The sequence below is a fragment of the Marmota monax genome, unplaced genomic scaffold (assembly GCF_021218885.2).
Source record: "Marmota monax isolate L192 unplaced genomic scaffold, Marmota_monax_Labrador192_F-V1.1 WCK01_AAM20220418_F8-fsc00125, whole genome shotgun sequence".
In the NCBI taxonomy this organism is placed as follows: domain Eukaryota; kingdom Metazoa; phylum Chordata; class Mammalia; order Rodentia; family Sciuridae; genus Marmota; species Marmota monax.
Window position 1 is genome coordinate 8,494,699 of NW_026695235.1, and position 26,951 is coordinate 8,521,649.

At 36.2% G+C, this 26,951-nt stretch overlaps 1 protein-coding gene and 1 pseudogene across 3 annotated transcripts in view; one reads left to right on the plus strand and one right to left on the minus strand.

The window, feature by feature from the left end:
* Nucleotides 1-26,951, minus strand: part of Brwd1 (bromodomain and WD repeat domain containing 1) — a 117,005-nt gene that overhangs the window by 38,417 nt on the left and 51,637 nt on the right. For all 3 annotated transcript variants that reach the window (XM_046439201.2, XM_046439200.2, XM_046439199.2), the window contains exons 21-29: nt 24,044-24,175; nt 15,072-15,166; nt 12,523-12,712; nt 11,180-11,305; nt 10,973-11,080; nt 6,203-6,327; nt 5,511-5,593; nt 4,613-4,724; nt 3,603-3,664 (exon numbers count right to left, since the gene is read on the minus strand). In XM_046439201.2, the coding sequence (XP_046295157.1) occupies nt 3,603-3,664; nt 4,613-4,724; nt 5,511-5,593; nt 6,203-6,327; nt 10,973-11,080; nt 11,180-11,305; nt 12,523-12,712; nt 15,072-15,166; nt 24,044-24,175 (1,033 nt within the window). The remainder of the gene's footprint in view (nt 1-3,602; nt 3,665-4,612; nt 4,725-5,510; nt 5,594-6,202; nt 6,328-10,972; nt 11,081-11,179; nt 11,306-12,522; nt 12,713-15,071; nt 15,167-24,043; nt 24,176-26,951) is intronic.
* On the plus strand, nt 1,222-1,514 carry LOC124089207 (U6 snRNA-associated Sm-like protein LSm8; annotated as a pseudogene).

The window sequence follows — 26,951 nt, forward strand, 5'->3', positions numbered from 1 at the left end:
GCTCATCCAATCATACAACAGATAGAACGTGCCTCCCAAAATAATGCACTAAAAATAAAAAGGATACTATCACTTGTCTGAAACTTTTGCTAAAGATCCAAAAGCTGGATTTCATTAAACAGAATCAGACTAAACTGAACTAAGGGATGTTCTTAAAATTACTCAGTACTCTTCAAAGACATCAAGGTCATGTAAGATGGTGGAAGAATAAGGGATCTCATAAAAGGGAACTGACATGACAATTAAATCCAACATGTAAAAAGACAGTGAAACAAAAATAAAATTTAAATAAACTCTATAGATCACATGGTAGCACCAAGTAGATAATTTCCTGGTTTTTAGTAAAACCTTCTATGTATTTATACTAGAATGTCTCAAATTTTCATAAAGTAACATAACTTAATATTTAGCGGCTACACTCTTTTATGTTATTATATTTGACCATTTGGAGCCCCTTCAAATTGGCTCCTATGTCTTTTGATCATTGTTTTGTCGTTTTTGAGCATTTCTTTACTTTCTGACACAAGGAGGTATTCTAAGTCTCACCTTGTACTTTCCTTGTTCTAGTTGTGGAGTCGGCCATTATTCCATGAAGGTATGCTCCACTTTGTTGGTGAATGGTATTTATAAAAACCAAGGTATTTCTTCTTATTGATGAACAATAATTCATTCTACATGTTGACTACGTAAGATGGGAAATCCAGGTATCAAGAAATTTTCTGCCCAATTTTTGTAATATTTTATAATGAATTTTTTTTAAATGAACAGTTTTTTAAAGTGCAATAAAGTGAAAAGCTTTTTTTTGGGGGGGCGGGATTCTAGAGATTGAAAGCAGGGGTGCTTTACTACTGAATTCACAACCAGCTCTTTTTATTTTGACATGGGGTCTAAGTTGCCCAGATGGCCTCCAACTTGCAACCTTCGTATCTGAGATAAATTTATAATCCATAATTCTTTAAATGGAAATGATACTTTGTCATTTTATTAGGCATTTCCATAACAATATTGATATGTGAGGTGTTCATATGCTCCTTGTTTTTTTGCCTGCTCATGTCTTTTGACAATTCTAAATGCATATTGGCCTCATTTATACATGGGAGTTTTTTATAGAAGTTATGGAGTGTTTTCACTGATCTGTAATATCCTTTAAAATGAAGCAGCCAAGCCTTTATCTCCGTCAACTGCACTACTTCATTGCCGGCAACCTTTGGGCCAAGTAGCATGACGCCCACTGTGGAGAACTACATCAACTGCACTGTTGCTGTTATTACTTCTGATGGGAGAATGATTGTGGGAACACTGAAAGGCTTTGACCAGATCATTAATTTGATTTTGGATGAAAGCCATGAATAAGTATTCACTGAGCTCTTCACAGGGAGTAGAACACTGGTACTAGGACATATATTCTAAGAAGTGACAATGTTGTAGTAATTGGAGACACTGCTGATCAGAGAGATTCTGCATTTGACTTTTGGAATATTCCAGCAGAATCTCTAAACTCTGTAGCACACTGAGAAAACTAATACATTAGGCATCTAAAGCTTACACAGAAACCAATTATTCTGAGGAAGATATATAAAATTTTTAGGAATGAGTAATAGTGAATTCTGACTTCATATTGATTCACTGTAATATATAAATAAAAATATTTCTACATTTTTACTGAAAAAATATTTTTGCCTAAATATCAGTATGGTAGCTTGGTTTTATTTTTCTTTTAAATGATGTGAAAATCTAATGATTTTTAAAATGTAGAAAAACTAGTACTGATATTTTAATATTTATGGAAAACTACTTGAAAAGAGAAATGTTTGCATTATATAAATTGTGCACACAAATATCCTTAATAATGCAAGCTTAAAAAAAAAAAAAAATGTAGCAGCTGCAAACAAACAGCAGTTAAAAGTACAAATTAGAGCCAGATAGTGTGAGTAAGAATCCAAGTTCTTACCCTTCCTAGATGTTTGACTTTAGGCAAGTTATGTAAAACTGAGCCATGGGCTGGGCATGTAGCACAGTGGTAGAGTGCTTGCCCAGCACGAGTGAGGCCCAAGATCAATTTGGGGGTCATAGGGAAGATGCCAACAGGGGTGGCGCACGAGATTCTGCCTTAATTACCTCTGTAAAATAAAGCATCAACCTCAGAGTAAGATTAAGTCAGTTGATAAGATGAAGTTCTTAGCAGAGTAAGAAATCAAAAGAGGTTGGGTTTGCAGGGTTCATTAGCACATTACCTATAATCCCACCGATGTGAGAGGCTGTGGTAAAAGGATCACAAAGTTTGAGGCAAGCCTCAGCAACTCAGCAAGATCCTATATCAAATTTTTAAAAAATGAAAAGGACTGCAATGCAGCTCTGTGGTAAAGTGCCCTTGGGTTCAATCCCTAGTACTGCCCCAAAAAGGCTGGTCTTACTTGTCTACTATATGCTCACACATTATGTCTTCAACTAAGCACCATTTTTAAGTTACTAAGCTCAAAAGAAAATCTAAAGTCACTGGTATCTTCAACAGTGCAGTTATTAGAAAAAACTATTTGAAAAACTCCATATTTCCAAAATAAAGTGGACAAAGGTTGATGGAGATATAGTAGAATAAAAGCACAAAGGAAAAGGGTTGGCCCGGGGACAGAAACAGCAAGAATCTCATGGAGGAAAGAGTTCATGCATCTCCAAGCAATGGGTTACAGAAGGACAGGTGTGTTGGTTTTTTGTGGTTGTTAAACCAACAATCTCTTGCCTTGGCCCCAGACTTGCTGGGATTACAGGTGTGCACCACCACTCCCGGGATGGAAAGACAAGCCTTTTTATTCCCCACCCCCCAAGTTTAGTAAACACTAATGATAAAAGAAAGCTTAGTAGTGAACATTAGGTAAGAGAAATACAGCACCCCTTTCAAAAGATTAAGCAAGAAAGAAAAAATTCACCAGCTTAAATGTTCAATAAAGCCAAATGAAAAGTACAAGAGACATAGTCAAACCTGAAAAGAGAAATGAAGAAGGAAATTAAAATTACTAAAGGAAATGAGCTAAGAATAAATACCAGGTCCTTCAAAAGGTGGCAGTTGTGGAACAGCACACTCTGGAGGAAGGGCAAGCTTTCACAAAGAACACACAATCCATAGGAAGGTAGAGGGAAAGCAGAAGACACAGGGAAATCAACTCTGATCTTTCACTTGACAGAATAAGAATGAAGAAAAGGAAGTGGAGGACACATGAAAGAAGTCTCGAAGAGTTTAAAGCATGGTGGTGTATGCAGCGATAGCAGGCTACCAAGAGTCAAGCTGGAATCCGAGATCAAGACTGAATGAGAGAGGGGCTGCAGTGGTGGCTCAGTGGTAAAGCACTTGCCTAGATGTGCGAGGCACTGGGTTCTATTCTCAGCACCACATATAAATAAATGAATAAAATAAAGGTTCATCAATGTGTTTTTAAAAAAGAATGAGAGAGATATATGTTAATTCTATTGTCTTAGTACTATGTTTTGAGTGATAATTTGAACATACTTACAAAAAAATATAGTCATGCTCTATCTAGTATGTGCAACGGCAAGATAAATTGCAAACAATATAAAGATAATGAAAATGTTTTCATTTATATATATACCATTATCAGGAATTGGTTCCATGTCCCATGGGCTTAATTTTTCAATTTCAGTATTGTCCCACCTGTTTAAAAAATAACAAAACTCTGGTTAGCCTTTTAATGAAAACAAACTGATTACATAATAACAACTGTTATAAAGTAACCAAAAGAATACAAAATATGAAAATTAACCACACTGCATCAAAAAGATTTTAAATACTAACATGAAATTTTGTAGAAGGACACATTATGAATAGAGTAAAAAAGTATGTCAGGTTTAAGAAATCCAGATATCCTCTGTGGCCCATACCCAGAATTAAGTAAAGGATAAATCAGAGTCAGGATTCACAGGATAAACTTGGTACCACAACCGAACAGTCTTCATGCCACAGACAATTGAAATGCAAAGATGTTTTTAAGAAGATTAATTATATGTATTTCTGAACATATTTAACTGACAATATTAGGTAAAAAGAAAATATCAGGTGGCTACAGAAACTGTCTCAGGGAAGTAAGCAGAACCTAAACCAACAGGAATTTTATTGGAAACAAACAGGTGCCCGTCAGAGACATTTTGGAGGTCAGATTGATAAAGACTTAAGAACGGGGCTAGGATTGTGGCTCAGTGGTAGAGCACTTGCCTAGCATGTGTGAGGCCCTGGGTGATTCTCAGCAGTGCATGTAAATAAATAAAAGTCCACTGACAGGAATGATGGTGGAATGAGTTACACACCATTACTCTAAGTACATGTATGAAGACACAAGTGCTGTGAAAATACTGTTTGTACAGTGATTTGAAAATTATGCTCTTATATGTGTAATATGAAATGAACTGCATTCTGCCATCATGTATAACAAATTAGAATAAATGATTTTAAAAACATACCAATAATTATTTTTTTAAAAAGTCCATTGACAACTAAAAAAAAAATATTAAAAGGACAAAATTATATTTAACCAGAAATACATTAGTCATACAACAACCTGCCACAGTAAATATTTAGATGGTTGGATTTCATCAGTATACAAACCTAACAATGTAACACTGGAAATGACTATCAGGATACTGTGGTTGATATGGCTCTTGACTTAACACTGTTCCAAACCACCAAGCATCATCAATTATAGATCGGAACCTGTCACCTGTAAGAGAAAAGATCTAGTCTGAGGCATCTATTAACATTTTTTCTCTATAAAATATTATATTTAAGGCTGTGTTGTGGCTCAGTGGTAGAGCACTTGCCTAGCATGAGTGAGGCACTGGGTTCAATCTCTAGCACCGCATAAAAATAAAATAAAGGTATTGTGTCCATCTACAATTTAAAAAAAATATTTAGATAAATAGATTTTTAAAAAGGTCTGTTTTCCTCAAGACACTGCATTTAAAACTAGGTTATTATAGATTATTATAGCAAAGGCAAAATATTTTTTCACATACAGAACACTTTCAGTGTAAAATCTGAAATTATTTTCAATCTCTGGATCATTTGAGATCCTACGACAATAATGTAAATGATTTAGAATAAATTATTTATTAGGATAAATAATTTATTAGAATAAATTATTTTAAAAACATACCAATAATTATATCAGTATCCCATTAAAGATAAAAAGATGTAATATATTATGGAGAAGTCTGAAAGGAAATAATAAGTCTAATCTACTGTCAATGTGTAAAAATAATCTTCTCCCAACACCACAAACAAACCTTAAAAATAGGAGAAAAACTGATTGGCTTTAAAAAAGTCTACACAGGATCAGTACCAGTTAGTACTAAGTCCTCGGCAACATATATGTGGAGGTCATTTATGTTTCTATCAAGAGCTCATATGTTTATATATACCATAATTAAGAGTGCTACAACTAAAAAGGTAGAACAATGAAATATTAATCTTTGAGGCTATATAAAATTGAGTAGGATAGACTTACAGGACTGCCAATTTCTCTGTCTTGCTTCATCATAAAATTGACGCAATACAAGAAAATCAATAACATCTGGCATATCATGATATCTAAACAGAAATAAAAATTATCACACTGTCTACACAATAGATTACAGCTGAAAGCAACACTGTGCAAAAGAAACATAACAGTAGCTATATATGTAATTTAAACTTTTTCCCAGGCCATAAAAGTAAAAACAAAAAGCAATGAGTTTTCAATAGTGTATTATATTTCACCCAACATACCTAAAATACTATTACAATATGTAAAGAGATATTTTACATTTTTTTTCTTCACTCCCAAGTCTTTGATCAAAATGCAGTGTAAACAATTCAAATCAGCCACATTTAAGTGTTCAAATGCTAAATGATTAGTGCCTTTCATGAACAGCGTAGGTATAACAGAGGGTTTATCCTAAAATTATCTCAAAGAATAAAGGCAATTTCTGGACAGATCCGAATTCTCCACCCGGGCAAGTGAATGTTTTTTTGTTTTGTTTTTAAAAAACTGCTGCTGCCCAGCTGCTGAAAGACCCACATGACTACCAATGGTTCCTTCACCCCCATCTGAGCTAGCCATAGGTTCTACTAGGGATCATGCAATAAAGGGAAAGGATATGCTCATTAGCAAAATAGAGAAACCTAAATTCAAACAATTCCATTAAAAATAGTACATACCTTATAGAGAATGATTTATCAGTAAGTCTTCCAGTTGCTGGATCTATAAATGCTAGTTTGAGGCAACAGAGTGTAGGAGGCCCAACCTCATATCGTATTCCAACTATTTTAACCAATTCTTGATCCTATAACGGACATTTAAAAAAAAAAGTGGTTAAAATAAAGCAGCTCTTTCTTCCTCTGGAGATGGCCCACATTCTCCCTTGAACATGCCTCTGTTTTCCTAAATAAACCTATCTCTGCCTCTGGAGAAAATAAATTAATAAATTACAATCATTTTTGCTAATATCCACAATACAAGATATTTTATACATTTCAAATATAAGAACTTTAGAAAGTAAGTATAGTCACTCTAGAAAATATAACATGAAAGTACAAGAATAAAAGCACAAATTACCAATCAGCTTAGCATTTAAAGACAGTCACTGTTAACAGGACTCATTTCCTTTTGGCTTTCTTCTCCTTATACACAGATTTTCTAACATAAATTTTGTACTAGACATTTTTCACCAAACTAGGGGGAAAAATACTAAAATGCATATAATTAATTTTTTAAAACCACCTCTGGGTGTGGTGGTGCACACCTGTAATCCCAGTGGCTCAGGATCATGAATTCAAAGCCAGCCTCAGCAACTTATCGAAACACTAGCAACCCAGTGAGATCCTATCTCTAAATAAAATACAAGATGATCAGGGGATGTGGCTCAGTGGTTGAGTGCCCCTGGGTTCAATCCCCAGTACAAAAAAAAAAAAAAGAACCTCTGAATAGCAAAAGCATTCTTGAGCAAAAAGAATAAAAAAGAACTACCTGAGGTCAAAGCTATCATAAGCAAAGCAGCTTGGTATTAGTATAAAAACAGACACACAGACCAATGATTCCATAGAGAACCTAGAAGTGAAAACACATCCAGCCAACTGATCTTCAAGAAATGTGTTAAGAACATAAACTGGAGGGGGCTGAGGTTGTGACTCAGTGGTAGAGCACTGCCTAGCATGTGTGAGGCACTGGGTTCAATTCTCAGAATACACATAAATAAAGGTCCAATGACAATTAAAAAAAAAAAAAAAAAACTGGCTTTGGGACAGCATGGTGCCACATGCCTGTAATCCCAGCTGCTCGGGAGGCAGAGGCAGGAGGATCCAGCCTCAGCAATTTACTGAGGCACTAAGCAACTCAGTGAGACCCTGTCCCTAATAAAATACAAAATAAGGATGGGGATGTGGCTCAGTGGTTGAGTGCCTCTGAGTTCAATCACCAGTAACCCCCCCCCCAAAAAAAGAACCTATACTGGAGAAAAAACAATCTTGTCGATAAACGGTGCTGGGAAAACTGGTTTTTCACATACCGAAGAATAAAAATAGATTATCTCACTGACAATTAAAAAAAAATTGAACTCAAATGGATTAAAGATTTAAATATAAGGCATGAAACTACTAGGAAGAAACACAGGGGTTAACACTTCAGGACACTGGAATGGGCAAAGACATCTAGGAGATAACCCCCAAAGCGCAGGAAACAGATGTAAAAATAGACAAACACAATTAGAAACAATAAAGCTTCTGCACAGCAAAGGAAACAAATCAAGGGAGCAATGAGAACCTGCAGAATAGATGAAAATATTTGCCAAATGTCCATCTGTCATAAGTTAATAATCAGAATACCTAAGAAACTCAACAGCAGTAAGACAGGAAATGAACCTAAACAGACATTTCTCAAAAGATGTCAAATGGTCAATATGTATACAAAAAAATGTTCAGTATCAACTAAGAATCAGGGAATATGAACCAAAACTGTAATGAGATATCATCTCATCCCAATAAAAATAGCTATTATAAAAAAACAAAAGATAATGAGTACTTGCCAACATGGAGAAAAGGAAATTCTTACACACTGTTGGTGGAAATGTACATAAGCAGTCAAATGATCTCACAATTCTACTGGATACAAATCCCAAACAAGAAGAATCAAGTGAAGAGAGAGCTGCACGTCTATGTTTATCATCGTACTATTTATTCAACAGTAGCCAAGAAACAGAAACAACCTATGTTCAACAATGCTGGATGGATTTTTGAAAAAGTAATATAGATTCCAATGGAATAATATCCAGTCATAAAAATGGATGAAATCCTGTCATTTGCAACAGTTATATATAGAACGGGAGGACATTAAGTGAAATAAGCAAGGTACAATGAGACATACTACATGTTAAAATTCTTCTGTGGAAACTAAAAGGCATATCTCATAGTAGTTCAGAGTACAGCAGTGGTTATCAGAAGCAGAAGAAAAGGGGAAAAGGTTTACAAATGGATACCAATTTAGGTAGACAGGAGAAGTAAGTTCTGGTGATGTATTACACAGTAGCTAGACAGCTAGAAGAAAGCATTTTGAATGTTCACACCAGAAAGAAATAATAAATGTTTGAGGAGACAGATATGTTTACCCTGAATTCAATGTTATCCACTGTATGTATGTATGTATGTATTGAAACACCACTGGTACCTCATTAATGTAATTTTATTCTTTTTTTTTAATGGGGAAAAATGAAATATCAGATGTGATTGTTATACCAAACAAAGTATTAAACACAGTGAATTCTCTTTTGCAGCAGTTACATTCCATGAAGCGTCTTATACTGGAATGGAAGGAAACTGGATCAGAGTTCCAAAGGCAAGCCCACGTTAGACTCCCAGGAAACTCTGGTCACCAAACTGTAGTGAACTACAGAACACAGCACCACTTTTTTATGTATTTGTATTTAAAGGCAGATCTTCAAACACACACACACACACACCCCGTACTGCAGTGAACTACTGAACACAGTACCACTTTATATGTTTGTATTTAAAGGCATATCTTACACACACACACAAGGTTGATTCCTCAACACTGAACTCACATGGAACACTAAAACTCACATCATCAGAATGACACCGGGCTAATACATATGTTCGCCCTATGTTACACCATAGTCTTCCGGCACTAGGAACACCTGCCATCACTTAAACACCATGCTCAGGGGACCTTATAAATAGCAAAATCAAGGGCTGGGGATGTGGCTCAAGCAGTGGCACACTCGCCTGGCGCTGGGTTCGATCCTCACCACCACATAAAAATGAAATAAAGATATTGTGTCCACCGAAAACTAAAAAATAAATATTTAAAAAAATAATAATAAATAAATAGCAAAATTATTGCCCCGTATCCCGAAAGAATTATAAAACACGAGAAACATGTGGCAGTAAACACACCATGACATGGATTTGTGCTTGTAGCACAAGAACTGAAACAAGATGGCAGAGGATTACCTTGTTCAACCTCATCCAGGAATATGTTATATTCATCAGGCAATTCAAATTTTTTGCCACTCTTAACACATCCAGGAATGACTAAAGAGCTCCATGAATATTGATTTTAGAGTTCTAAATAGCATAGCAAGTATGTTATTTGCAAATACCAAGTCCATGAATAATGAGGACTGATGCAGTGAAACGGACTTAAGCCTCCATATGCATTTAAAAGCCAAATGTATAGGAGGAATAGGACTGCTATGATGAGTAAAACTGTGAGAACAGCCATCTTCATAATAGTTTTTGCATATCAAACATGAACATATTTTTTAAATGCCCATAAGGCTGCTCCACAGATAATCACTAACATTCTGATGTTTTTTCTTTTCGTTAGAAATGTAATCAACTATGAAATCTTACTTAAATTACCACAAAACATCACTTAACATTAGGATTCTCCTCTTAATCCTTTGTGAAAATTCAAATACCTTACAAGCTTTGACTGCAAGAAGTTGATGTGCAAACGCACCATGACTTGCTTCAATCACTATGGTAGCGTAGATTTTTCTCCCCAATTTGTTATTTTTATAAACAATGAAATGGAACATTCTTCATAAATTTATAAATCTTTCTGCTTATTTTCTAAATTACCAGAAGGAAAACCACTAATTTAACAGGTCTTAGAATCTTTCAGCTTCAATTTCTACTGCCAAAATACTCTCTGGAAGGCCCAGGCCATCCCACACACCCTATCAGCAATTTAAATACATTATCAAATCAAAATCTTTGCTACTTACTGAAATAAAGCATTTTTTTAATTAAAATAAGAAAAAATTACATAACTAATTAAGTATTGAAAAGGTGAAAGCTATTTCCTTATTTATGCATGAAGTTAAAATTTCCAACTTTTATTTCTTCCCTTGAAACTTGCATTTCTTCTTTCTAAAACCTGTTGAGTACAAGTATTTTTAATACAAATAATGCCACACACTGCCCTTCTGAGAGACTCTACATTATTGTATTTAACGTTTGTACACTGTAACTTTAATTCTTTGTTGTTGTTGTGTTGTTGTTATTGTTATAAAGGATCTCTCTATTTTTTTATTTTATTTGGTGCTGAGGATTCAACCCACTGTATCATACTTGTGAGGCAGGACCTTTCAGCCCCACCCTGCACTTCGACTTTTTTAAAGTGAGGGGAGGGGGACCACTAAGCTACAACATCAGCCTTTTTTATTTTGAGACAATCTAAGTTACCCTGGCTGGCAGCAGTGAATCCTCCTTCCTCGACCTCCCTGGAAGCTGAGATCACGGGTGTGCATAACCGAGCCCAATTCCCTGGGTCTTAAGACTTGGCAAGCAAGAGCAGAAGAGCAGAAAAGCTTTAAAGGAGAGAGAAGTATGCTTCCATAGGTTTTTAAGTAGATTTATAAAAATTTAACTGTGTATTAAATTAGCAATTTAATAATACCATCAACTTACCCTAAGATCCATTTTTCTCCATGGCTCCTTATTAGGGTTGAGTTCATAGATGTTATTTCTTCTGACAGCTTCAATATAAGCTTCATGACCCTGTCGAAAATAGATTACCTACAAAAGAGAAGTATACATTTAAAAATTAGCAGAGAGCTAAAGAGCAATAGAAATTTTATGTTCTGTATTCACATTTTTAAATTTTATTATTCTCACCTCATCACCCATCTGAGGAACGAAGGGAGACTTTCGAAGTGTGGTGTCAGTTATCCAAACTGGAGGATGAAATTCATATAAGTGTTCCATGCTTACAAGCTCTGTTGGAGTCATCCTCCGCAAATTCTGCCAAGGGGAAGAGAACAAAGCATGTTGCAAAAGAAGGGGACAAGATGCATTGAGAAACCAAAGAAGCTTCACCATTCAGAATTATTGCTTAGCATCACCATCTAATGATTACTTTTGGAGGGCGGGGAAGGGTGCTAGGGATCAAATCCAGGGGCACTTAACCACTGAGCCACATCAGTGGATGTGAATCAAGCCTTTTTATATTTTATTTTGAGACAAGAGTTTCACTAAGTTGCTTAGGGCCTCACTAACTTCCTGAGGCTGGCTTTGAACTTGCAATCCTCCTGCCTCAAATTCGCAAACTCCCCAGCTGCTGAGATTACAAGCATACACCATAATGCCCAGCCCAATTACAGCACTAGTACTTGCCTCATCAACCTACACACAAGAATGTTATCACTTCTAAAAGCATTAAAGACCTACCTAGTTTTTTCCTAAAATCACCTCCTGAATTTCTTTCAGTTTTAGAAAGGCATAAAAATTAAGTCTACTTCTCAGAACTGTAGAGATGGAGAAGTATTAATAACTAAAGCAACTTTTCCCCAAATAAGTTTACTTTTATATTTTACTCCTCTTGGCCTCTAACACTCTTACTAAATAAGGGCTAGTAAGTAGCTAAATTGTAGAGTGTCTGCCTCACATCCACAATGCCCTGGATTCTATCTCCCGCACTGCAAAAAAAAATGAAAGAAAGAAAAGCTCCAATTTCTCAAAGATTTTTGGTTACTACGTAAGGACAAACCCACCCTGTATAAAATAGAGTTGGTGGGGTTGTGGCTCAGTGGTAGAGCACTTGCCTAGCATGTGTGAGGCACTGTGTTTGATTCTCAACACTGCATATAAATAAATGAATAAAATAAAGGTGCATCAACAACTAAAACTATATTTTAAAGGGGGGGGGGGGCGGGAGATTGGGGTTGTGGCTCAGCAGTAGAGTGCTCACCTAGCACGGGCAAGGCCCTGGGTTCAATCCTCACAACCACATAAAAATAAATAAGTAAAATAAAGATACTGTGTCCGAATACAACTAAAAAATTTTAAGAAAAAAACATAGATGTTACTTTTAAATACATTTTTCTTACCTTTTTTTTTTTTAAGTTGTTGAAGGACCTTATTTTATTTTATTATATGCAGAGCTGAGAATTAAACCCAGTGCCTCTCAGACACTGGGTACCTGCTCTACCACTGAGCCATGACCCCAGCCCCCTTCTTACCTCTTTTTTAGGTTTGCTTTCCTTCTTTCTCTTCCGTCTTCTTTTTGGAGGAGATAAATTCTCAGCAGATATTTCATCCTCAGAACTACTACAAAATCGGGTAATTCGTCGACGGCATGATGTTCGCAAAGGAGGTTGCAAGTTGATTCCTGCATCAGCTGTCCAATCAGAGTATCTAGATGAAGAGTCACTGGCAGAAGAGAATGTTAAGTTGCATAGACCAGAATCTAAAAACTAACAGCAAGGTATCACTAAAGGGAAGAGAGAGCAGGTAGAGAGGAAAGGAAGACCTCATAAGATTTAACTGAATGAACATCCTGCCGACAAAGAAAGACTGCAATGGACAAAGGTCATGACAAAGAAACCTTCACTGACACTGGAAACTAGAAAAAGGAATGTAAACCTGAGGGTTTTTAAGGTTTTGGGGGGGGGTTTTTTGTTTTGTTTTGTTTAAGTATACTATAGATGACAGCTAGTGGAAGACAACTTCTGTTGCCAACAAATGCCTTCCTGGAAAAAGGAGGAGAGAAAAAGGTAAAATGGGAAGAGTAGAGATTGTACAAAAACCTATGAGCTGGGTGCAATAACACACATCTGGAATCTCAGTGACTCATGAGACTGAGGCAGGAGAAACACAAGTTTGAGGTAACCCTCAGCAACTTAGCAAGGCCTTAAGCAACTTAGGGAGACCCTGTCTTGAAATGAAAAATAAAAAGGGGCTCAGGGGTTAATTTTCCCTGGTTCAAACCCTAGTACAAAAACAAACAACAACCACAAAAAAACCTAAGAGAAGCCCCAGCCCAACGCTGTAGGAGGCTGAGGCATGTGGTACAGACTAGTAATTTTAACTGGCATCACAAGCTATCAAAGTATACACTGAGAAACCCAGGAATTCATAGCCTCATCAGACAAAAGGCTTTAAGTGGTTAGTTTCTTGCCAAGTGTGGAACTCTCACTGACATGACAGAAACCCAAGAAAGGAATTAATAATCTTAACCACACCCTGGAAGACAAACCAAATCAAAGAGGAACTAGAAATACAAAAACTAGCCCTTGGCCCACAATTAGCTTCACCAAATACAGAAAAGAATAACATCTCCCTCCCCTGGGCCATCATTTGGCACCATTTCAACCACGCACCTTTCAATCTATAAAACACACACTCAAAAGCACATTTCTCAAAGTTGTATAGTATAAACTAATTGTTTATAAAAATTTTAAGAGCATCTGCTTTATAGAACAAATCAAGTAAAACTGGAATAAAAGAATGAATAAAGACAAACAGAACAGTGGTTGGCAGTGGGGTAATGTGAAGTACTGCAGTTCATAGGTAGTTTTCAGTGCTTCAAGATTACAGGATTCTGGAGATTAGTTGCACAACAGAGTGAAAGTCAACATTACTGGGGCTAGAGTTGTGGCTCAGCAGTAGAGTGCTCGCCTAGCACATGCAAGGCCCTGGGTATGATCCACAGTACCACATAAAAATAAATAAAATAAAGGTATTGTGTCCAACTGCAACTAAAAAATAAATATTAAATAAAAGAATTTTAAAAGAAGTTAACATTACTGAACTACATATTTAGTATGGTTAGATTTTGCTTATTTTGGTGGAGACTGAACCCAGGACTCCACATATACCAATGAGCCCCATCCCAACCCAAGATAATATCTTCATGTTCTGTATATTTCATCAACATTAAAAGAAAAAAATTAAAAAGTAAATAATATTTATGTTCTAAAACACTGCTCCAGGCCAGGTGTGGTATGACACACCTATAATCACAGCAGCTAGGGAGGCTAAGGCAGGAAGATCCCAAATTCAAAGGCAGCCTCAGCAACTTAGCAAGACCCTAAGCAACTGAGCAAAACCCTGTCTCTAAATAAATATTAAAAAGGGCTGGGAATGTGACTCAGTGGTTAAGTCCCCTTGCATTCAATCCCCAGTACAAAAAAAAAAAAACATCATCTAAAACACTGTTCCAGCTTCTAACCACAATGGAGTAAAGTAAGCCAAGAGGGAGAGAGTATAAGTCTATGGTTTGGACAAAGGAAATATTAATAAAAAGAGATAACAAAAGTCTTTAGTCTGAGTCATATTTTGGTGGGCGAATTTTCTAGACATGGTTATGGTTAGGTTGTATAGAGAGAGAAGAGAGGAGGACTTTTTTTTTTTTTAATAATATCCAGATTTCTGCCTTGATCAGCTAACAAGAAGAACGTGACATTTACCAAGATAAGAAATCAAGGTTGACAATCTAGACCTACAAAATTTGAATCCCCAAATTAAATAAAACATAACATGCATTAATAAAAAAAATACTAATGGTTTTACCACACATAAACTGCTGGGCCAAATGCTACTGTCAGTTAAACATGCTCAGAATATTTCTATAGAAGCTGTTAATCCAGTATTCTTTTAAACCTATGAAAAGCTAAATGTTAATCTGTTCCAGAGTTGTTAACTGTTGCTCCTTGAATGTCTTCAAATTACCTTACATCCAAGACTATGACTAATATGCTTCAAAGATCAAAATAATTAAGAACAATACCTTGAACTTTCAGTATAGCTTTCACTTTTTCTATCACTCTTCCATTCATCTTCTTCTGATGAATAAGAACCTTCACTTTGATCACAGGAAGTCTCCTAATTTGAGAGGAGGGGAAAAAAAGTCTTAATCCCTTTAAGTTAAATAACACATATTTTAAAAAACTGAACAGTCATCAGAAGGATTAAATCATTTAATGACTATAACAACTGGTTTTAAAAGAAAAATTAAATAAATTTTAAAACTTTTTTTACTGCATCCTGATGCTTATCAAGGCATACACAAAAAGAATATTTAGGAGATTGAACACTGCTGCCATCAGGAAAGGTGGTGGTACAAGGCCAGCCTGGGGGAAGTCAGCAGTTCTTGAGGATGTCTCAGGGGTCTGGCTTCAGCTCTGCTCCAAGGTGAGCAGTGGCATCTGACTGCTACGCTCTTTTTGATCCCCTGAGATGTGTGACAGCATCATTTCATATAGTTATTCACCACCATGGTAATGTGCATTAGATCTTTTGCCCATTTTGAAATTGGGTTGTTTCCTTACTGATACAATTTTAACAATACTCTGTATATTTGCAATACAAGTCTTTTATCAGATTTGAGTTCTGCAAATATTTTCTCAATTGTGGTTTGTCTTTTCATTCTCTAGCAGTTATCTTTCCCAGAACAGTTTTTAATTTCAATGGAACCCAAATTATCCAAGAATATCTAGATTTTATTCCTGGTTATCTTCTAGAAAGAAGCCTTGTAGCCTCGCATTTTACATTTATATTAAATTTATGATCCATCCTGTGTTAATTTTTGTGAAAAGTCAGTGCATACACTCACTTTTCAGTTATTCCAACACCACTCACTGGAGACTATGCTTTGTAGAGAGTTGTCTCTGCTCCTTTGCCACAGATCAGCTACCTGTATTTGAGTTGACTTATTTCTGAACTCTTTACATTGTTTCAATTATCTATTTGTCTATTCTTCCACCAAAAACCATGGTTATTGGTGTAGTTTCACAGTAACTCTTGATGGGAGTCAGTCCACCAGTCCTTTAATTTGTTCTTAGTGAGTGTCAGTTATCCTAAGTCTTTTCCTGGCTCCACATAAACTTGAAAAATCAGATAGTTCGGCACATTGCGGAGGTTTTGCCTATCTCTAGGTGGTGTGTTCCACCTTGACAGCTGCAACCAGCAGTGAGGCCTCCACAGTGCCCTGGCATCCCGGGTGACTGTAAAGTGCTAATCAGTTATTTCTGAATATAATTGAAACAGAAAACAGGAAGATGGCAGCAAATCCTTCAGGATAAGCATTGCACTACCCAGACCTGCTCTTGATAAGGACTTCTGGGATCATGCAGAGCAGCAGCATATTACAGCCCAGCAGAAGACAGCTTTGCAACATGCTCATGCACATTAATCTGGTTAATGAAGAAAACATCTGTGATGAAAATGACTTTGTAATACTAAATGCCAAAGCTATTCTCATTCAGTGCTGTGCACACTGTGACAATCAGAATTTTGGTGAACATTTTTTTTTTTGCTTCTTGAAAACAAAGGGATATATTAAGTGAAAGCAAAAGGAGGGGGGAAGTAGAACGATGAGAGCTTTAGAAACTGTTGTCTGAAAATCTGATTATGCTGCATGTGACTATCTTTTTTGTAATACATTTGATTTTTAGCTCTAAATTGGACTCTGAATTGGATAGTCATGTAAAATCAGCCCCTAACCACTATACAATGTCCACAATAGCCTTGCAAGAACCATTTGTAGTATTCAACTTTAAAAAAAAATAAGGGTGCTACTGAAAAATGTTAACGCATAGGATTAAATAAGTTAGGTTTATATTTGTCATCTACAGGACTGATGTTGTATATAGCTTTTAAATTTACAGTCAACGTATCATCCAGAAATACTGTGTAAATGCATAATTCTTCTCGTATTATTTTAAAAGAAAATAAAGATAAAACTATATTTACCAATCAGTCTTAAAACATCTTTTATAAATATATGCCATTATAAATGATGTGACAATGCTACTCAAAATATTATAAAGAATGTAGTGGCTTAAACATTTATTTGTACATGCTCTTATCTGGTGTTTCTACATAAATGGTATGCCTGTGTGGTTTCATTGTTCATTTTTTTATCTAATTAAAAAGTAAAAAATAAAAGAAAAAATCAACTGTCAATATTCACAAAAATAACTTTTTGGGATTTTGACTGGGATTCTATTGAATCCATTACATGATGCTAGAGAAAATTAACATCTTCAAAAGAATGTGAGTCAACAGGAACTCACTCACAAGTGATGAAAATGTAAACAGTACGACTATTTTGGAAAACAACTTGGCAATTTTTTACAAAGCTAAACAGAGTCTTATCACATGATCCAGCAATCACACTCCTTGGTATACCCAAATGAGCTGAAAGATTATGTCCACATAAAAATCTGCACATGGACAAGGCACAGTGGCTCACATTTGTAATCCCAGAGGCTTGGGAGGCTGAGGCAGGAGGATCTCGAGTTCAAAGCCAGCCTCAGCAACTTAGAAAAGCCCTGAGCAACTCAGAGAGACCCTGTCTCTAAATAAAATATAAAAAGGGGCTAGGGGGCTGGGGTTGTGGCTCAGTGGTGGAATGTTCGCTTAGCATGCTTGAGGCACTGAGTTCGATCCTCAGCACCACATAAAAATAAAATAAAGATATTGTGTCCACCTAAAGCTAAAAAAATAAATATTTTTTAAAAGTGGGGGGGATAGGGAAGTGGCTCAGTGGTTAAGCATCCCTGGGTTCAATCCCCAGTCCCCCCACCAAAAAAAAAAAAAAAAAAAACCTGCACATAGATTTTTACCAACTTTATTCATAATTGACAAAACCTGGAAGCAACCAAGTATATACCTCAGGAAGTGAATAAAAAAGCTGTTACATCCAGGCAATAGCATATTAATTATATTTTGTTAAAAAGTAAACAGCTATCAAGCCATGAAAAGACCTACAGAACACTTTTAAGTGCACACTGATAAATGAAAGAAGTTAATCTTGGCAAAGGCTACATGCATTATGACTCCAATCACATGATATTCTGAAAAAAAGGCAACTCTATAGAGCCTAAAAAAAAAAAAAAAAAATCTTGTTCTGAAAGAGTAACTGCTCAAAGAATAATGGAAAATGGTTTAAAAAAAAAAAGCTTGATTAGAATCTCACTGACCAAAGATAACTTCATCACAAAAACCAGTGGACAAGAGCAACCCAATGATCCAATGAGCAACGAGCCCTAAGACATTAAATAATTAATGCCAGAAAGACAGAAGTTCTTCCACATAGTAGAATGCCAACTAGTAAATGTTAAAGGAACTACGGGTGGAAAAAATTTACCATTTACAGGTATCATAGCAACAAATTCAAACTAGAATCACCAATGGCTGCCAAACCTGAGCCCACGCTGAAAATTACAAGAGAATTCCTTAATTAAAAAGGAGAAAGAAGGTAATTTTAAGATAGCTAAACCTAGCAGACACTACCTTAACCCAAGTGGTCAATAATGGGACAAAACAAATCGCACATCATCTGATGCCAGGTGCTGAGAAGAATACATGGCCACCTGTGGCACTACTGCAAAAAATGCGCACTCATAAAAGCTACTGGTCAGAAATGTAAGCATTAAGACAAAAACTGAGAAACTATACTAGGGTGAAGGCAACTGAACAGATGAACTGACTACTAACACATGACTTTTGGTTTTCTTTTGTTATCAAGATTATAGGTACCAGGCTGGGGTTGTGGCTCATGGTATAGCACCTGCCTAGCTTGTGTGAGGCCCTGGGTTCGATCCTCAGTACCACATAAAAATAAATAAAAATAAAGGTACTGGGTTCAACTAAAAAATAAATGTTGGGCTAGGGATGTGGGTAAAGTGGTAGCGCACTCACCTGGCATGCGCAGGGCGCTTGATTCGATTCTCAGCACCACATAAAAATAAAATAAAGATGTTATGTCCACTGAAAACTAAAAAATAATTATTAAAAAATTCTCTTTAAAAAAAAAAAAGATGTTAAAAAAAAAAGATTTAGGTACCAGTAACAAAATGTGACAAACAGCTGTAGAACTGATGCTAACAGTAATGTATTAACATTTCCTGATTTGGGTAATTATATCAAGGAAAATGTTAAACAATATCCTTATTTGGAAACACACAAGGAAATATGCAGGTGTGGAAAAGCACATGACAATTCACTGTCAAAATGATTAGGGGAAGGCTGTGGCTCAGTGGTAGAGTGCTCACCTAGCATGTGTGAAGCAGTGGGTTCGGCTCCCAGCACCACATATTAATTAATACTTAACTAAAGGTCCATCAACAACTAAAAAAAATATTAGGGGACAAGGGAAGAATTGTGGAACGTTGGATTGGGCAGATGGGGGAGGGCGTATGGAGATGGGAAAGATTGTGGAATGAGATGGACATTGTTACCCTATATATGTACATGTATGACTGAACAAATGGTATGATTCTGCATTGTGTACAACCAGAGAAATGAAAAGTTGTGCTTCATTTGTGTACAGTAAGTTGAAGTGCATTCTGTTGTCATGCATAACTAATTAGAACAAATAAAAAATGGTTAGGGGGAAAATTCATATAAATACAAGAATGACACCTTTAAGGGTAAAGAAATAGAGGAACTTTCTTAGAACTTTCCTTATATCTGAAAATTTGTTTACAATGAGAAGTTTAATTTGCCCAAATCCTCAAATAAACTGATGCTACGGGAAGGCAGAGGCCACGTTCTAAGTTCACAGTGGCCTTGCATGTTTCTTTTCTTCTGGGGATTGAGCCCAGGGGTGTTCTACCACTACACTGCATCCTCAGTCCTTTCTAATTTCTTGAGAGAGGACAGATCTCACTACTTTGCTAAGGCTGCCCTGGAACTTTCGATGTTCCTGCCTCAGCCTCTAAGATACTGGGATGTCAGGTATGGCACCACTGCCCCCCACCTCCATGGTGTATTTTTACATCACTGTGGGAAAGTTAAAGAAATCTCATACCTATACCTGTTTCCCCATTTGTGAAAAACAAACTGTTGGAGTACCTTAATTCCTACTTGCTGGAAGGATGAAATTATATATTATTTACAATACTTAGAACAGTGTGACTAGCATAATAAAATGCATTAATGTTTGTTCCCTTTCTGTAGCAATTGTCATAGTTAAACCCAATAATAATGGTAATTCTTGTACTTCCATGCCAACCCCGATAATCATACTGTACCACACAAGCCTCTCTAGAGGCTTACATACAGGCTTCTACGCAGGAGTCCCATGCTTCCCAAAGGTAACCTCCCACAACATCCACCATGTCATACAAACTCTTGAAACCTGAGTGGAAGTGCTAGAACACAGTTGACAGTAAAACAGTTGTTTCCAATACATGTGCTCTACTCACGAGGGTGCGACCTCCTACCAATCCGAAACTGTATAAGTCCTCATTTGAAACAATGGGAATAATCTGGTGATTCAATTCCATATATCATACTTTATACTTTATACAAGTTTTAGAACTAGTGTACATGCAGAAAAAGGGGAAAAACAATCATCCAACATAAAGACAGCAGAAAATAACTAACTAAAAGATTAAAATCACATGTAGCCATGTCACAGAGAGACAAATCAGACCTCCCAAGAAATAATGTTATATTAGAAACAATCGGACCACGGACTTATGGTTCCCACCTAGCACTTCCTGCTTGTGGAAGGCCACATAAGCCCTTGTGGTTTTCCTTCTGCTCATCTGTACAATGTAAGGCGATGTTAGCCAGCCAGAAGGATAGGCCACAAACATCAGATAAATTTTGGATGAAATAAAATGGAGATGCTTCTGAAAACTATGGTGAATGTTTTATGCACCTATAAAATATTTCACAAGTTTCACCTAAGTTCTCAATAAATGCACAATGTCCCTGGGAGGAAAATAATATTGTCTCCTCTTCAAGATTGTGAAAAGGTTCAGAGATTTAAAAACAAAAAACCAAAAAAACTCTGATAGCAGATTACAGCATTCAGAGTCAACAAAGACCAGGTTTCTACCCTTAATTTCATGCTTTTTCCAGTAAGCCCTAGTAACCAAATGTCAAGTAGATCAATCAATAAGGCTCACATTATAAAAGCTCTAAAATCAAAGTGTGCCTTAAACCGAATATAGAAATGAGCAAATTCGTAGGTATCCTGTGAAAGACCAGAAAGGAGGCAAACAATGACTTGATGGTAGAAGCCAGCCACAGTGTAGAAGGAAGGGCAGGCAATTTGTGTCCTGGGGCTTTAGAAAGACACACAGAGAATTTCATTCCTAACAGGATTAGTTCATTTTAACTGCTCAACTTCAAATCCCAATACAAAATCTACTGTAGAAAATATCTTTGGATAGGTCTGAAGAAATGCTTTGAGAAGTACACGATACCACTAACACAGAATACAACTAAGTGTCAGTATTTGCTAGAAGCAACTGGACAGCATAAGACACAGCAGCCACCTGAGTGTTAGTTTATAGAACACTCGGGGGTCATATGGCTTTCTACCAAACTGAAGAGCACCCCACCATCTGAGCCCTAGGGGCTGAGATAGAAAGTAACAACCTACGATGAGACTGAACTTTCAGATAATGAGCTACTAGCACTGACTCCAAGTCTAACTGATACCCCCACTGGAGACAATGAAGTAACATATACCTCATGCTATTTCAAGGTGCTGGTAAGTGTTATCATAAATTACCCAAAAATGGTTAAAATATGCTCAAAACACTACAATTAAGAAATACTATAAAAACTACATATAATAAAATCATTATAAATGAAATTTTGATGACAAGAGCAGGAAACAACACTGTATATTAGGCACTATTTTAATCCTGGGACATTATGATCTACATTTACCTTCACAACCCATTTGAGGAACCTCCTATAACAGGAACAGGCACATAAAGACTAAGAAACTTGCCTAATTAGTGGAATTTGTATTATATTTAACTCCGAACGCATGCATGACTACTATCCTACTGCTTTATAAAAGGAGCTCTAAGTGAATGGATGGACCATGTGGAACATCTTATTGCCCAAAATGTTACTGAATCAGAAAACACTAACGTTAAACACTCTTCCTGAAAAATTGGTTTCCCAAAAAAATTAAAAAATAAAACTGAGGAGCTGGGCACAGTGGTGCATGCCTGAAATCCCGGTGGCTCAGGAGGCTGAGGTAGGAGGATAAAAGTTCAAAGCCAGCCTCAGCAACTTAGTGAGGTCCTGAGCAATACACCAGGACCTGTCTCTAAATAAAATACAAAATAGGGTTGCGGACGTGGCTTAGTGGTTGTTTCCCTGAGGTCAATCCCTGGTACCAGACAGATAGATAATTAAAATGAGAGCTGGGGACACAGCTCACTTGGGAGAGTGCTTGCCTTGCATGCACAATGCCCTGGGTTCAATCCCTAGCACCACAAAAAAAAAAAAAAAAGGAGGGGGAGTGCTGGGATTTGGCTCAGCGGTAGAGCACTCGCCTAGCACAAGCGGGACCGGGGTTCAATCCACAGCACCACACAAAAATAAAGGCATTGTGTTATGTCCACATAAAAACATATATATATATTTTTTAAAAATGCTTATAATATTAAAAAAAGAAGAAAATAATAACCTACAAATATTTGTAAGTCATATGTCTGCTAAAGGACTTATATCTAGAATATATATACATACACACAACTCCTATAGCAATGAAGACACAAATCCAAGTTGAAAAATGGGTTACCAATTCAAATAGAAATTTCTCCAAATAACCACATGAAAACATGTTCAACATTCTTAGTTGTTTGGGAAATTCAAATTGAAACCAGAATATGCCACTTAACTAGGTAGCTTAAATGAAAAAGAGAATGAACAAGTGTAAGGACAGAGAGAACTGGAACTCTCATACATTACTGATGGAAATATAAAATAATACAGGCAATTTGGAAAACAGTCTGACAAGTCCTCAAAAAGTTAAAGAGATTTTCCAATGACCCAGCAAATCAGCTCTTAGGTATACACCCAAGAAATGAAGACATATATGCAAACAGAAACCCACAAATAAATGTTGACAGGCAGCACTGTCAACACAGGAACACAAATGTCCAGAAGCTAGTGAATGAATTAAAAAAAACTGTGGCATACATGCATACAACTGAATATTACTGGGTAATAAAGAATAAAATTGAGAGGCTGGGATTGTGGCTCAGCGGTAGATCCTCAGCACCACATAAAAACAGAGGCATTGTGTTGTGTCCATCTACATCTAAAAAATAAATATTAAAAAAAGAATAAAATTGATACATGCTACACATGGCTTAATCTTTTTTTTTTTCACATGGCTTAATCTTAAAAACGTTACGTTATATGAAAGATGCCAGTCACACTATGAGACACAAAAACTAACTGCACAATTCCACTTATATGAAATGTCCAAAATAGGCAAATCTACAGACAGGAAGAATATTAGTAGTTACCAAGAATTTGGGAATAAGACAGGAAATTGAGAAACTATAAATGGCATATGTTTCATTAAAAGTGATAAAAATGTTTAGAAATTAAGTAATGGTGATAATGCTATAGAATACTCAAACCATTGGATCATACACATATTTCATGTTTTTTGGAAACTTTTAGAAACTTTCAATTAAAAAAAAAAAATAAAACAAAATTCAAGCCTGGTGTGATGGCATGAGGCCAAAGGTTCTTGGGAGAGACAGTCAAGGAGAAAAAAGAAAACCATCACTGGAGACCAAGAGCTCAAGGCCAGCCTGGGCAGTATAGGAAGACCCCACTGCTTCCTCCCCAACTATCAAACCATGAAATTTCATCTTAATTCTTTAAGGATATTGTATTTTCACATAAATCCAGCATAGAGTCAAAGAACTGAGGCAAATATACTTAGGATTATCTTACGTATTTTAAAGTTAATCCACTTACCTGTCTTCCAGAACCTGAAGACTCATTTCCAGAGGATAACTCACACCCGCCAACATTTCTTCTACCATAAGTTGAATATTTACGCCTACACGTCCTCTGTCTAGACTGTGATACCGAAACCATTGAATCCAACTGAAACAAAGAAACATACAGAAGAAAATCAACACCTAGTTAAATAAGGAAAAGTGTCAGCAATATATAATCCTATCAAGTTCCCAAAATTACTTAAGGCAAAAATAAAAGCTTAAAAAGGTACACAATCTTAAATAACAGATTTCCTACATACCATTAACTTAAACTTGGCACTCTTTTTTTTTTTTAACTTTCAAGGGCTTTAGAAGACATGAGGAAAAGCACCTGAGATCAGCATTTTTCAAACGATGCTGTAATTCACTGATTTATAATGGGTTAAAGTAACAACTCAAAAGGGAAGTCACTTACACGTATCTCAGAAATTACAAAAATATTTACATGATGCAATAATCAAACTTAAGGAAATGTATCACTATTTGTATACCTAGATACAGACAAATATTTGAAATAATTCTCAAGCACTGGCTATAATTATTTACAGATTTTCAGTTTTTAGAAGAATTGTTGTTAGAGCTTTTTAATTCTGGTGAAAAATGTTAAAATCATATTTCTATCAAAAAAATAATAATTTTTCAAAATCTGCCAAATAAAACAACTACTATACACAATGGAGTATTAGCCATAAAGAGGAATGACTTTATGACATTTGCCAGTAAATGGACAGATCTGGAGACTATCATGCTAAATGAAGAAAGCCATTTTCCTCCTCAAAAAAAAAAAGCACAGAGGTTGAATGTTTTCTCTGATACGTGGAACCTAACCCACAACAAGGGGGGCAGGGAATTGAAGTTCAGTGGACTAGACAAAGGGGAATAAAGGGAGGATAGGAAAAGGAAAGAGTGGAATGAATCTGACTTAACTCTCCTACATACATACATGAATACACCACAGTGAATATCACCATCATATACATCCACAACAAATAAATTAAAAAAAAAAAAAAACTATGGGTAAATGGCAGAAAGATCAAGGGAGCAAGAAGTGGGGAAGGGGAAGGAGAGGTACTGAGGTCTGAATTAGAACAAGATATATTTCATTCTTGTACAATTATGTCAAAATAAATTCTGTCATGTATAGTTAAAAAGAACCAATAAAATTTTTTTAAGAGTCTACTTTAATATAAGGAAAGTAACTAAGAACAGAGTAGGGACGAAGAACAGGAGAAGAAGATTAACATTTAACAGGGATGAGAGGTGGGAGGGAAAGGGAGGGAGAAGGTAAATTGCACGGTAATGGAAGGAGACCCTCAGGGTTATACAGTGGAGGGGGTAGAGAGAGAGGAGGGGAGGGGAGGGGAGAGGTGGGGAGGGGGGAGGGTGGATGATGGGAAAGGCAGCGGAGCACAACAGACACTAGTATGGCAATTTGTAAATCAATGGATGTGTAACTGATGTGAATCTGCAATCTGTGTATGGGGTGAAGGTGGGAGTTCATAACCCACTAGAATCAAAGTGTGGAATATGATATGTCAAGAAATTTGTAATGTTTTGAACAACCCACAATAAAAAATTAAAAAAAAAAAAAAAAAAAAAAAAGAGTCTACTTTAAAAAATAAACTAAAAAAATAAAATAAAATAAATAAAAACTACTGATTTTAATTATCAAAAAAGGCATGCCACTTCCCAAATACCAAAGTCAAATATAAAATTACTCAATGAACTATACCACTTCTTGGTATTTACCCTAAAGAATTAAAGTCAGGGGCTGGGGATGTGGCTCAAGCGGTAGCGTGCTCGCCTGGCATGCACAGGGTGCTGGGTTCGATCCTCAGCATCACATTAAAATAAAGAGGTTGTGTCCACCGAAAACTAAAAAATAAATATTAAAAAACCGTCTCTCTTTAAAAAAAAAAAGAATTAAAGTCATCATACGACAGTGATACATGCATGCCCATAATTCACAACAGCCAAACTAAGGGATCAGCCTACAAGACAAGCAATGGATGAGTGTTAAAGAAAATGAGATGTATACACATGGAGTTTTATTCAACATAAAAAAAAATGTCATTTGCAGGAAAATGAGATGTGTACACATGGAGTTTTATTCAACATAAAAAAGAATGTCATTTGCAGGAAAATAGATGGAAATTGAGATTATGTTAAGCAATTACCAAACTCAGAAGGTCAAGGGTCGTATGTTTTCTCTAATGTGGAAACTAGAGAGGAAAAAGGAAAAGTAGGATTTGAGTCTTATAAAACCTGAAGGGACATCAGTAAAGGAAAGGGACCAGGGTAGAAAAATGAGGGAGGAAAAGGGAAAATAGTGAAGAAGGATATTATCCAAATTATATTGTGAGCCAGATGCATGGCGCACACCTATAATCCTAGCAGCTCGGGAGGCTGAGACATAAGGATCACAAGTTCAAAGCCAGCCTCAGCAAAGGTGAGGTGCTAAGCAACTCAGTGAGGCCCTGTCTCTAAATAAAATACAAAACAGGGCTGACAGGGCTGGGGGTGTGGCACCATGACTAAATAAATAAATAAATAGATAGATAAATATTGTGATATCGTGTGCATGTATGAATATGTAACAACGAAACCCACCATTATATAAAACTATCATGACACCAATAAAAAATACAGGAAAAAAATACTCAATGAAAGCACCTATTCCTTGAACTTAAAGCACAGATCAATTTTCACACAGGAGCCGTCTGATGGACACTGATCTGTTGTAGAATTTCAATATTAACAGGAACTGCTCTTAAACTGTGTTTTCCTTAATATGTCAGTGCAGACTTTTGTTAAAGCCAAAACTACTAATGAGTTCCATGACTGATAACAGATAAAAACAAGTGAGCCAGAACCTTCACTAA